This window comes from Xenopus tropicalis, chromosome 2 (assembly GCF_000004195.4).
Source record: "Xenopus tropicalis strain Nigerian chromosome 2, UCB_Xtro_10.0, whole genome shotgun sequence".
Lineage (NCBI taxonomy): Eukaryota > Metazoa > Chordata > Amphibia > Anura > Pipidae > Xenopus > Xenopus tropicalis.
Window position 1 is genome coordinate 58,040,296 of NC_030678.2, and position 14,536 is coordinate 58,054,831.

General features: G+C 39.2%; 1 protein-coding gene across 1 annotated transcript in view; it reads right to left on the bottom strand.

Annotated features, from left to right (window-relative positions):
* Positions 1–2,494: 2,494 nt before the first annotated feature.
* The window catches only part of otc (ornithine carbamoyltransferase), a 30,491-nt gene continuing 18,449 nt past the window's right edge, over positions 2,495–14,536 (bottom strand). Inside the window, 6 exon segments of the mRNA NM_001005795.1 lie at positions 2,495–2,798; positions 4,841–4,978; positions 8,850–8,999; positions 9,550–9,603; positions 10,495–10,617; positions 13,840–13,993. Coding sequence (NP_001005795.1) covers positions 2,739–2,798; positions 4,841–4,978; positions 8,850–8,999; positions 9,550–9,603; positions 10,495–10,617; positions 13,840–13,993 — 679 coding nt within the window. The 3' untranslated portion in view covers positions 2,495–2,738.

Below are 14,536 nucleotides of genomic sequence, written 5' to 3' on the forward strand. Positions count from 1 at the left end.
CCAGTCACATAAAATTAGCCCCCCCTTCCCGTGCCAGCAGTCATGATATTGCCCCAATGTTCGTGTGCCAGGAGCCACCATATTGCCCCCATGTGCTTGTGCCAGCAGCCATGATATTACCCCAATGTTCCTATGCCAGCAGCCACCATATTGCCCCCATGTACCTGGGCCAGCACCCATCATATTGCCCCAGGTAAGATCGCAAATATCATGAATATGCTTACGAAAAAATCGTATTAGTCACGATAATATCGTATTGGCGATCTGAAAGTCACGAAATGTTCGTATCTGAACGATCGTAAAATGCAGGAAAACCTTTGCGACTTTGATCCTTCTGTGCATGATTTTGGAAGCCTCCCATAGGACTCAATGGCACTCTGCAGCTCCAACCTGGCCCAAGGAAAGTCACGATACCGAAGCTTGAATGAATCTAAAACTTTCGTACTCGGCGCCACAATACGATTTTGTCTCACAAATTTTGTCGAAGTACAAAAAAGTCATGAAAAATACGAAAAAGTCGAGCAGGTACGTAAAAGTCGCCAAAAATACGCCAAAGCGTGCATTAGTAAATCTCCCCCTTAGTGTCTGTACAGGCTTGATTCATTTGTGGTAGAAAGACCGAAAATTTTGATTATTTGATTATTGTTCTAATCAGGAAATATGTGTGGTTTTTATTTATTGCACAAAACAAATCAGCAGTCCACTGACAAGGCTCTGTATAATAAGCTGCTTCATATTTTACAGCCTAACAGGCTGCAGGTGGGGTAAGGGGGAGTTGCATATACGGAGGATTTATTAGTGCACTGGTTTATTTTACAAATATGAAGTAATAACTTTAAACCTATTTTTAACCAACTCCATGACACATCATACCATCAGCTAAGTGACGCAAGTAACTTCGGAACGAGATTAAGGAGAGACGAGCAAGAGAAAAGATTTGTGCGAAATTCCAAGGAAGGGTAAAAACCAGTGGGATAGGAAAGACTGTTTCTACAATTTTGAGATTGCTCCAGTTCTAAAATTACTATATATCTTTCTGAAATAATTCAACATGGATATTGTGGCTGGGGTTGGTGCCTGGTGTTTGTTTTATTTTTTTGGCTGAGATAATTTTACGAATTACGACAGTGGGATTGGTCGTGTATAGTATATGTTGGCATTATAACAAGAATAATTAGTCACTAACGATTGTGTAAACTCTCCTTATAATTCCACTGGCTTCACTATACTTTAGGACTGGGACTTGTTCAATTGATGCATTGATACGTTCAGTTGCTGTGCAAAAGTCTTTCAATAACTTACTCAATTGATGTGCTAATATTTTTAACTAGTGTGCAAAAGTCTCCTTACAACTCCACTGGTTGTTAATATTAAAGAATTGGGACTTGGGTGCAATTGTTGTGCTAATTCTCTCAATAACTCTACCAGTTTTATGCTATTAAAAAACTGGAACTTGTGCATTTGTATAATAATTGCTTGTGGTAACTGGAAAAAATACGCCTCTTTTTTCAGAACTACTGGAAAATTATATTTTTAATTCTTAATTTTTGCTATTATTTTTTTTTATTGAAATCAGTTCAAATCCCGAATGGGAAAAATTCGGATTGGATACGATAATTTCTGAAGATCGCAAATATCACGAAAATACTTACGAAAAAAATCGGATTAGTCACGATAATATCGTATTGGCCATCCGAAAGTCACAAAATTTTTGTACAGCAGCAGAACCTTTCCGAATTTTTCGGAAAAGTTGCACGGGCGTACAAAAAAGTCGGAAAAATCGGTGAGAATATGCTCCACTTCGAGCGTCTGTGTCTTAATAAATCTCCCCCTTAGTCTTTTGGACTTCACAAAATAATAGAAGTGGACTAAAGTGAGGTATTGGAACTGTGGTTATGTGATTGTGTGAATTGGTAGGCTGGCCAACCAAGTTTAATTTGTTTTTAAAGCGGTAGAATCACTCACTACTAAAAAATTGTGGTTATATATTTTTTGCCTATTCAGTTGAAGTGGCAGAGGTGGGTTGGGCCCCCATCTTTTAGTACTGAGTTTTAGGGAGCACATTATTAGAACAATTGGGAAGGTGAAAACCATTGTCATATAACTTAGGACATTTGTAGGCAAGAGATAGATTATTTGTAGGGGCTGGATCTAAAGTTACAAGGCTTAATTGTAAAAAATTAATTGTAAAAAAAAATGTTACTGTTCTTTAATTGTGTCTCTTTTTCCATTTTGCAAACACTGGGAGGCATGCTATTTTATGTTCTTTATTGAAGTCACACTAGGGTACTTTACTGGGGCCTCATGGGCTATGGTAGATTGCTGGATGAATGCATGTCTTTAATGAGGTAGGGGCGTGGCGTTTCCATTGTTAAGTGCCCGCCCCTAAATCTTGTACCAGGGCTCAGGAACCTTGACTTATACCCAGCTTTGATGAAAAAAAAAAAATATATATATATATATATACACATAGAAATGCACATACACAAAGTAATAAAATTTTTATAATACTAAATTTTAATCACTGATTAAGACAGAGATATTTTAGTTAAGTTTCCCTTTAAAATAGAAACACTTTGCAAATACAATGTGTTTTACAGCAGATACCAAGAGATTTCTGGCTATATGTATATTTATTCCACTTGGCAAGCGTATATATAAAACAATAAAATTATCTTTTAGTTTTGATGTTTACAGATTCAGTTTGCTCCGTTATATTTCATAGCTTTAACTGTGGATTAAAATGTAGGTTTTGGTAGTTGAGGAATATAATCAGTCAATAAAGCAACCATCACGGCCTGAAGAGGGAAAAAAGAAAACACTAATTAAATGGTAAGTAGTCAAAATATATACACAGTACAGGTATGGTATCCATTATCTGCAAACTCATTATCCAGAAAGCTCAGAATTACCGGAAGGCCATCTTCCATAGACTCCATTTTAAATAAATAATTTAAATAATTAAATAATTTAAATAATTGCTTTTTCTCTGTAGTTATAAACCAGTACCTTGTACTTAATCTCAACTAGGATATATAATCATTCATTTTAGAAGGTAAAACAATCCTATTGGGTTAATTTAATGTTTAAATAATTTTTTAGTAGAATTAAAGTATGGAGATCCCAATTACGGAAGGATCCCTTCCCCAGGTCCCAAGCAATCTAGATAGGTCCCATTCCTGTACAATCGTTACAAGGTACAATCTGTTAAACCAGGCAGGATGAATGAAACATCCATGCTCTCTCTTGTCTCTCTCTCTGTAAAAAACATCCAAGATTGCTGTGCATTCCACAGTGGAAGGCATGGCAATCACTCTGCATGCTGCTTACCCTTTCCCTTCCAACCCAGAATGGCTTCCAGCTTGCACAAGGGATTTATTAATTAGACATAGACTCAAATGCTCTTATCTTTGAAAAATCAATGGTTTTGGTCAGGTGTTCCCAACCTTTCTTACTTGTGAGCCACAGTCAAATGTAAAAAGACTTGGAGAGCAACACAAGCACCATAAATTCATGGAAAGTTAATGGAGGTGCCAAATAAGGGCTAAGATTGGCTATTAGGCAGCCTTTATGCACACTATCAGCTTACAGGAGGCTTTATTTGGTAGTAAATCCGGTTTTTATCCAACAAAAACTTGCCACCAAGTCAGGAATTAAAAAATAACTACCGTATTTTCCGGCATACAAGATGACTGGGCGTATAAGACGACCCCCAACTTTTGCAGTTAAAATATCTTCAATCTCCCCCCCGCAGCATCCTAAATCTCGTCCTCCCCCAACATCATCCAGCTACCCCTAGCATCCTCCCCATCATCATCCAGCTCCCCTAGCATCCCCCCCAACATCATCCAGCTCCCCTAGAATCCCCCCCAACATCATCCAGCTCCCCTAGCATCCTCCCCAACATCATCCAGCTCCCCCTAGCGTCCTCCCCAACATGTTCCAGCTCCCCCCAACATCCTCCCCCACATACTTCAGCTCCCCCCAGCCTCCTCCACCACCCCTCCCGTTCCCCTGCTGCGTCCGGCTGTTTCCTCCGGCTGCTTCATCCGGCTTTAAAAGGTAACGGCTTCATCCACCACCCCTCCCGCTCGCCTGCTGCTTCCTCCGGCTGCTTAGGTTGCGCCCCGTGCGTGCTGACGTCACGCACGCTGACCACCAATGAGCCTGTAATGCTTTAAAGGGGTCAGCGGTTAATTTTATTGGTTGCACCCCGTGTGTACGCGTGACGTCAGCACTCACGGGGCGCAACCTAAGCAGCCGGAGGAAGCAGCAGGCGAGCAGGAGGGGTGGTGGATGAAGCCGTTACCTTTAAAGCCGGACGCAGCAGGCGAGCGGGAGGGGTGGAGGAGGACAATGGGGGGGGCCTTCAAAAGAAGTACCCGGCGTATAAGACGACCCCCGACTTTGGCACAGATTTTTTGGGGTTAAAAAGTCGTCTTATACGCCAGAAAATACGGTATTTGGTTTGGGGCACTGAGAGCAACATCCAAGGGGTTGGTGAGCAACATGTTGTTCGCGAGGCACTGGTTGGGGATCACTGGTTTTGGTAAATTAAGCAATTAAACATGATATAAATCTCTCTCTGTTCATAGCAGATATTAGTTTATCTATAAATCAATCAATTAAAAAAAATGAGTATCTACACAGATATAGGGAAAATTTCAACGTAACTTACTATGTTTCAATATTACAGGAATATGGTAGATAGCTCTTAGTACAACTTGATCCAAGGACTAGTTTGATTATCATATTGGAGTCAGGATTGATTGCTAGATTGATAAAAATTAACCCCTTAATGTCGGAACCTTATAATGTGGTTTTTAGAAAGATTCTGTACCATAATTGTCCATTTCCTATTTTCTGCTTCTGGGAAAACCAAAGATTTGGGAGAATAGAAAACTGCATCATCCACTTCTTCAGGCTTTCTTGGCAAACAGTGAAGAAATGTCCAGTCTGGAGAAGCAACTTTACCAGTCTTTATAAAAAAAAAAGAAAAACAGGCATTGACATTAAAAAAAGAAAATAATTAAGACATATTTACTAAAGTTTGTATTGTTTTATGATTTGTGTTTTTTTGTGCTAAAACTTAAATTTTCTGTGAAAAAATGCACATTTTTGCCATTTGTTATGTGCCAAAACCACGAAAAACATCTAAAAGCTGCCAAGGTCATGTAGAAGCCAATGGGAGCTGTCCTAGGCAAATTGTAACTGTTTGTTTGAAGATTTGTAGGAAAACTTAAAAACCACAAAAATGTGGTTTTTGTGCTCTTTTTGTATTCTTTCTGCAATTTGTTAACTAATTGTAGCACACCCTTGGGTGAGACTAATATATATGGGTAACTCCAGCACACTCAGTGACACCCCAATGACTGACCACAATAATGGTAAACAATAAGATCCCTTTTCTTTATTAAGCGTAACAAACAATCAGCAGGGATCTGACTATGATTTAAAATATTAAAGCAAGATATATATGTATAACAATATACCAAAGAACAATAACACAATTTAAATTGCCAATATAAAGTATGCAGAAAATATATATGCTAAATGTTGTAACTTAATTCCCCTGTCACAGTCCCAGATGATTTGTGCACGTTGGGGCCCTTATTGAGTTTAGCTTATTGGCCAATAGCACTGTTCCTTTCATTTGCCGGTTAGCAGTATAACTCTATAAACTTAGCGAAGAAACACTTTCCTTCCAGGTGAGAAATGACTTGGCAGAGTGTATAGTTCAGCAACAGATGGATTAGCTCCTATTGGTTAATAATACACAGTTCCCCAATAGTGTGTGGTGTTGCAGGTTACTCACAGTCTGTGCTCCAAATCACTGTATCCCCTTTAGTAACAGATTGGACACAGGCAGCTCTGCCCTCCAGCATCTGTAATCCCCTGGGCCTCTCTGCAGCCTGTCAGCCTGGGACTCTCCTACCAACAGTAGGCAGCTTCCCCCTGCTCCCTTTCTGGCTAGCACTGATAGCTCTTTTACAGGTGCAAGTCCAGAGCTGGGATAGCAGGGTCAGCTTCTCCCTGTAGCAGCTTCTCCTGGGCCAGGATCCCTGCAGGTGTCTCTCTCCCCTCTGGCAGCTCTCACACTCAGAGCAGGCACAGCAGGTAGGCAACAGGCAGCAGTTTTATCCCTGGCACCCACTTCTCTCCACTTTTTATAATCCAGGAGGGTGGTCCTCAAAACATTTTGCGCCTTTCCTTATCATTGGTGGATTCAAAGCCCCAGCAAGGTCCTCAGGTCTGCGGCATGCTGGGATATGTAGTCCTGTAAACTGTCTATGCAATTGTTCATGTTTCTTGCTTTAGTTAGGGGTGTTACATAATTAATGATTTAATTTTTTGAAGCTTACTGCCACTAATCCCCTCTCTCTTTATAGGAGAGTTTAGGGTGTAAATTTGATTAAACTCTTATTTCTGAAGAAAATAAAAGTACATTTGTTTTCCATGTACTTCACTAATTAGTGCAAGTAATAACAAACAAAACCCATAGTATTTTTCAATTAAAACAAACAGATGGTACTAACGAGTGATGAGCAAATTTTTTCGACAGGCATGGATTCGCAGTTAATCTCGGAATTTCGCCATTGGCGAATTGTTTCGCGGCCAAATGGGCATGGTCACAGCAAAATAGGCACGATCGCGTAAAAAAGACATGCGCAACAAAAAAAATGTGCGACAAACACGTTTCATGGCTTTTTCATCATTTCACGAATTTTCCTGTTGTTTTGCCAATTTTTCGCCGAAGCGAAATGGGACAGATGCACTCATCACTAGTACTAACATAGTCACAGGGGTATAACTGGGAAGTTTTTGAACCATCATATAACTCATAAAGCAATTTGCTTGTATGTTGTACTGTGACATGTTTTATTATGGCTTCTGTATGATTCTTTAGTAGCTTGACACAAATCTAGAGGCACCTTGGGTGAGAAGAACTGAGAGAATTTTAATAATATTGTGTGAAAGAAATAGTTTTGTAATCCTGCTATTAATATGAATTTGTGTTCTAGAACGTTTACCTTTCCTACAACACTAATTATATATAAATTATACGGAGGCAAAAATTGGTCATTTTAGGCTATTTTAGCAGAGACAACAACAAGGAGCCATGGAATTCCGGAGTTCCAGCACTGGATTTATTAGTAAATATTTGCTACTTCCACGATTTGCACACTAAGGACATTTTTAATGCTGCATCCATTGCTCCACTAGAAATTACACTGTTACTACTCTTAAAATAATGCATCCTTTATAATGTATTTATTAAACGTCTATGCCTATATATTTTCACTATCTATGTACAGTCTGGAGTCTTATTTAATATCGTAAGAACTTAATTTTCTAGGGCATTAACCCTTGACAACCAATCATCAGATTTGAAATCCAGACCAGTGCTGCCCAACTCTTCCTGTAGAGTGGGACTATTAGCTGACATACTACATGTATATATAAACAACAATGATGATGTCCGATACAACAGTCTATGGGGCACATAGGCAAGCAGGAGGCTAAAAATATCTTGGTGGTCACTTCTAGACAAGATTCTAGACAATATAAGCTAATTGCTGATTATTTGCTGTTGCTCACTACACTGATGCAATTTAGCAATTTCAATTATTCTAAAATTTGATAAAATGGCACATTCAGATTCCGACCTTACAGTTATTAGAAAAATTTGCATACAAGGCACATTTAGATTAAGTTAATAATCTTAAAATTTCAGTGTTTACATCCCTAATGTAATGTAAAGTATTCTACAAAGACTGCTGGCAAAAAATTCATATTGTTAGGCAGTTAATTAAAAGCTAAGCATGCTATGCATGTTAATTTGACTATAATGTCAAAGGCTTAGTCCTTGCACAAAATGCATACGGGCAAACCTGGGCCCACAGCCCAGGAAACTGCACTCCCCCAAACAATATTACGTTAACAAAAAAGGTACCAGCAACCTAACCTAGAACTAGCCAATCATGTTTAATGTGTCAAGAAGAAACAAACTACATTTTGGGGTTTGTTTTTTTCCTGGCACATTAGGGTAAGAACCCATGAAGCAAGTTAAGGCGCCTGCGATAGATCTCTGCTATCGCGAATAACCACTCTGAAAAGGCTTTTCACTGGCAACAATAGAAGTCATTGGTGGAACAATAGAAGTCGCCGGTGGAAATCCCCCTTCGCATTGCTTCATTTTCCAAAGTCACGTGAAGTCGCCTTCCCCAGGAAACTTTGAGTGACTTTGGATTACTGAATCGTTGCGAAGGGCTTTCCACCGGCAACTTCTATTGTTCCACGACAACTTCTATTGTTACCGGTGAAAAGCCTTTTCGGAGAAAATAGTCATGCACGGACAACTAACTCGCTCCGTGGGTTCCTACCATAATGTGCCAGAAAGAAACAAACAACGTTTTGTAGGCATGCCCCTTCTAACTCACTCTGTGGGTTCTTACCCTTAAACACAACAGACTAGTTCCCCATTGCAATAGCCTTTGCATGTTGGTACTTTTTTTTGTTACTTAAAGGCGTAGTCCTTCACACTGTTTTAGTAGCAGGTTTAAAGGTCTTATAAAGGTCTTAGGAACCTTTGTGACGCCCCATGATTTATACCCTGCCTGTGTGACCCTTATAACCGCTTTATTGAACAACATGAAAGATTACAAAAAATTACAAAAAAATACATTTATATAATAGGCAGACCTAAAGAGGCAGGCTTAAAAAGTATCTTATGCACATGGAACGCCATTGAGAAAATGGATGTGGCTGTGTGCACCAAATCTTTCATATGTACTTGGATTACTGGGAAATTTTTAGTGTTAACATTTGTTGAAGTATGCAATTTGTACCTGCATTGTTATCTGGTATCCTTTAAAATCCTTTAAGCGTTTCTTCTTCTCCTCTTCCTTTCCCATGCTTACCCAGGTGTCGGTCACCAAAACATTGGCTCCAGTTGCAGCCTCCAGAGGTTCATTTGTCATAAAAAGCGGTGTGCCAGACTTGGAATGAAAAAATGAATTATTAGATGGCATCCATTTTAGGATTGCTGAAACACAATCAGCTCTATCTAAAGTCCATGGGGGGCCAACAGGTGGTAAATCAGCTGTTAAGCCCCAGTGATACAATCAATTGAGTCCTAATAGAGGGACACTATCTGCAAAAATACAAGCATTTGGCCCCACAGTTCAATCATATGAAGAACAGGTAACATATGGCCATTTAAAATTCATTTGCCAGAAGAATCAATTAATAGAGTAATCCTCAGCTGCACATGAGGTTGGTAGAATATCAATGGGGGGCCAAGAGGTGGTAAATCAGTTGTTAAGCCCCAGTGACACTGTGTTAATATTCTGCATACTTGTATGCCAGTATCTTGCATATATTTTAACTTTACATACAGTGTCTAAAGCCCTGCCATTATTAAAGAAAATGATCCATTGTCACGCGACATAATAGACAGTTTTTAATTGACATCCTATGTCACTATTAACTGTTTAACAGACCCCAAGACCTTATATCATACTTAATGAAAAAGCTTGAAACACTTACCTCTTTGGAAAACTGTTCAGCTGCTGAAATTACAGAGGAATCAGGTTCATAACCCTAAGAAAACAAATATTATCTTTTTATTAGTATTATTAGCATTGGAAAATATTGTTTCCATTCATCTTTTTAGTTTACTTACCTGTTTTGCCTTATGACAACACTGAAAACATGAAGGTTTTGATGGACATCATGGTAGAAAATCACCACAGTCACTACAGTTATTTTCCACATTTAATTTCAGTTAACATCATAAATTTATAGATATAAGTTTATGATGTTAACTGAAGATAAATGTGGAAAATAACTAGTGATTGTGGTGATTTTTGGTAATAGTATGGAGGATGACGCAGGACATATATATATGTCAGAGATCATATGTAGATTGATTAAAAAAATGGTGGTCAAACAGTCTGCTGTTTAAATTAGTATTAGAAATACAGACAAGCCATAGGACACTCTCACATAAAGGGAAAAGATTTTACTGTTATACCTATGTCCTCCATCGGTTCTGTAAGATGTTTACTCCCACTCCCCACGCCCCCTCCCAGCCTACCCTGTTTTGATATTCTTAACTTTTTTTTCTCTGTATTTCTTTCATTCCTGGGCTCCTCAGCTCCTCATATTTCTATTGGCTATTTGTATCTCCCACTGAATGCTCAGCCCCAGCATGGCTCACTTAGTTACAATATGCCTGGTAGCATTTTTCAGTGTCTTTTGCAGTGTGATTGTTCCATTTTAAGTATCATTAATAATGCCAACCTCCTTTCCCTCCTATATACACTGGCAGCATTAGGAATTATCTGTGGGTAAAACTGGATAAAGAGCTGGGTTATGGGTGTAATGCAGTAAATGCTATGTCAATTTTTTTAAAAGGAGCTGAGATGTGAGAAGGAACAAAGCTGAGTTTGACTACTAGCATGCTTAAAACTGCTACCATATTCTACTTGCCTTTGGTGTTGCTATACGTAGGTTCATTCCAAACTTGGCAGCACTCATCATAATTGAATTTAAGACATTGTTTCCATCTCCAATCCAGGATATGGTTAGTCCGTTCAAATGGCCATAATGTTCCTGCACAGAAAATCAAAAACTGCACTTTCCAAACTAGCAAATGTGGCCCCCACATCAGTGCACTAGATGTAGGCCCAAATGCTGCCTTGGTGATGGTAGACCCTGATACACCCCTGTAAACTTTGCATTCAACATTAGGCTATAATCTATTTTAGGTGCATGATAATAAATTGACTTAGACAGAATCACAGTTGTCATACTTGCTTATGAGCAGTGTCTTTTGCTTGCATGGCCAATAGTGCCTGCCCAAGTCTATAGTTTATTGGCTATGTATAGCCTTCCCAACTAATATGCGCTTAGGAGATTTCTGCCCAGGCCCCATATGTGATATGATCGGTGCTCTGCTGGGCAAAAAGGTCACCCAAATTGTGCAACAATTCACTTGTTTGAAGAATTTCCACTGTATGGACACCATTACTCACTGAGTTGCTTTTATTGAAAGAAAATACTGTTGGTTTATAGGAAATAATGTACCCTTTTTTCTAAAATATAGAGATACTGAAGTCACTGGGAAGTTTCTCTGCTATATAAAACCAGGAGACCATAGGCAGAAAGCTGTTATATAACTACTAGTGCTCTAGGTACATTACATTATTGAATCCATTATTTCTGAAAATATACAAGTTTCAATGAGATATATGTGAAACAAGATCACTGACATGACTAAACACCTTTTATAAATACACAACAGACATGACCGTTGACCTGTATAAAAGCACTAGGTCTGTGGCCTTACACTTTACATGGTTATTAATACACCTTGGTGGGCTCTAATATTCTGTATAGAGGATACAAAACATTTATATTTATAATTCTAAACAAAATATACCCTATTTATAAGCCACAGGTAGGTTTCCTTTATTTTATTTTCCAGCACATTGTGTTTATACAAGTGGGAGATGCCATTTTGCTGACCTAAGCACCAGAATTTGCAAGTGAAATAGGGTTGACTATTAATTACATGTACTATTAATTACATGTACATTGCGGTCAAGTATTTCTTAGTTATATTGTACACAAATGGCATCACTTATGCTGCACCAACTGAGGTTGCCACCTGTCCAGTTTTGACCCAGACAGCCCAGTTTTCAAAAGGTGTAAGAAACTATTGGGACTTGAACCCTGCATGGCCTGTTTAGTGGCTGTGCAGGTGCCATTTCTGGAAGTTTCTTGTAGCTATATTCTCCTGCCTTTTGCAAAGTATTGGCAATTATTCATTTTGTTCCCTTTGAAAGATCCCTCCCCTGTTTGGTCCTGGCTGGATGATTTAGTTGATTTTGTTCATTCGATTGTCCCTGAATCTGTATCCTGTGTTGTTCCTGATCTTGTTATGTGATGTGCTGTTCCTGAGTTCTTGGTAATCTGTGTTCCTGTACCTTGAGTTTCTAGTAAAGTTCTGTGCTCAAGATTCCTTGCTCCTGTCTACTGGTAACTTACTTGATACCTCGCCATAGGGCTCCAAACTAATGGTGTGAACCTGCACCACCATGACCTCCCTGAAAGAAGGGCTGTCTGGGTCAAAACTGCCTGCCTGATTTTCCCAAAACCAGACAGAACTCTCCAAAATTAACAAGACAATTGGCTAATCGCTGATCGCCACATCACAGCCCCATGATGTCACCGGTTTGCCCCTCTGATGTCACATTCGCACCCCGTGATATCACATCCCCGCCCAGGCCCAGAGTTACATGTGGTGAAAGGTGGCAACCCTAGCACCAATGCAAAGGTAATAACTGCATGAGCATGAAACTGACTAGTGTAAGTCATTGGCTGTGTAGGTGTAACACACTAAGGCAACCATGGTAGTAATGCCTCAAGCCATGTATGATTTCCAGTGCTCCCTGTAGACCCTGTACTTTTCACCTTGTGAGCAAATAAACAGAGCAAACTGCAGCCCTAGGCACAGGTCCACAAGTGCATTGGGTTGATTACTGCCTTTAGCAGGCCATACAGATATAGTAGTTTAAGATATAGTAATTTGTTGAACTTGCCAAATGAGCAGATTTTTGCCTGATTTGTGCCAATGCACAGATCACTTGTGTTTAGGGCAATCGTGAAAAGCACAGCATTTTCATGAAGCCTTATATTAAAAAACCTGCTTTGGCCATACAGCACTCTACATTTCGGCTCCCTAACTTGGGAGTCTGAATATTCAAGCTAGGGGGCACAAATGTGTACATCCTACATAGGCTTGATATGCCACGCTAGCTAGTCAGCTTTGCACCTATAGAAATCGACTTTTTGCCAATGTGAGACTGCCTACTATGTGGCTACATCTGGGCATGCTGGCTAAAGTACCTATAATGGAGGGAAAATTCTAAATGATTGGCTAGTTATGTCTTGCAGATGTCAAAAGAATATCATTATTGCCAGGGTCAGACTGGGCCACTGGGAAAAAACCCTGGTTACCGCTTCCCCTCCAATGATACATTTAACTTACATGCACTCAGGGAAGGACGTCACGCGGGGGGCCCCTGCAGGGAGTTAGGTGGGAGCAGTGGGGGGTGGGGGCGACACGGCCGGCGGGGGCACCTTGGGGGTGTAGGGCTCCTGGGGCAGCAACCAGTGGGCCCTGCACCCCCAGTCTGACCTGGATTATTGCAAAAAGGCAGCTAGTTTTTTAACTTAATTGATCAGTCATGGATCAGATCTGCAAAATACTATTAAAAAGGCACGGACAGGGCAGAATTCATAGATTCGTGTTACTACACAACTTATATGTGTTCAAAATAATTAGAGCATTTAATGCTTGGGAAGCCATTTAATTTTCAGCTCAGACTTAGAGTGTAAAAATTGATGTACTTGCAGGGAGTATTAGTCACAGAATTAGACTGCTTAGCAACAGGGCTCTGCTACACAACTCCCGCTGAGCTGAGATCTTATTTCAGTACATACTGTAGCATTTTAACTACACTGAAACTTCCAAAGATTCTCAAGATAGAAAATGGAAATAGAATACTTTTTGCATTTAAAGTACTAAAAGATACCCTGTTCTAAAGAAAATAAAATATGACAGTATATATTAAATATATAATTATATATATCTCAATGTCCTGTGTCAGCAAGCATTTTATTTTCCTAGCAGGGCAACTTGATAGTATTTTTTAAACCTCTTTAGGTAGAAGCAGTGCACCACAGTATTCCACTATGGTTGCGGGCCAGGTATTGGGTCCAATGTTTATTCCATTTTAAGATAATTCTCACATTTTCTGCATACCATACCTGCAAAGTTAAGAAATCAGCTAGAATTTGGATAGGATGATACATATCTGATAAACCATTAACAATTGGAATTGTTGCCTCTTTAGCCAAAAGGTCCAGGTCAGTTTGGCGATAAACTCTTGCTAGAACAGCATCAGTCATTCCTGATAATACCCTGGCAGGGAAAGATGAAAACTATATCAAGATAAATGGCATTGCCACATACAACATAATATTTAAGGTTAGAAATGAAAGGGGCCCATTCATTAAACCACTAATTTTGGGTGTTTAAAATTACATTTGGAAAAAATTTTGAGTAACCACAATAATTTCTGATGTTCAAAAATGTCACAAAAATTATTTTCTCGGTTGTACGAAAATATTGTGGTTGCGTTCCCGAAAGTCACAAAATTTTCGGATCCGAACTTTCACAAACGGCGCAAAAACCTTTCTGGCTTTGAAACCTTCAATGTATGATTTTGGAAGCCTTCCATAGGACTCAATGGCACTTTACAAATCCAAACTGGTCAAAAGATAGGTTGTAAAAAGGTTGAAAAGTAGTCTTTCCAAAAAATAAGACTAAAAAGTAATGGAATTTTAACAATATTATCGTGGACATTACGCAAAGTTCTATAAACTTTAAAAAATACAAGTTTTTTTTTTAATGGTTTCATGAATGGACCCCAAAGTGTAGGAAGGAGAAATACAGTAAAGAAAC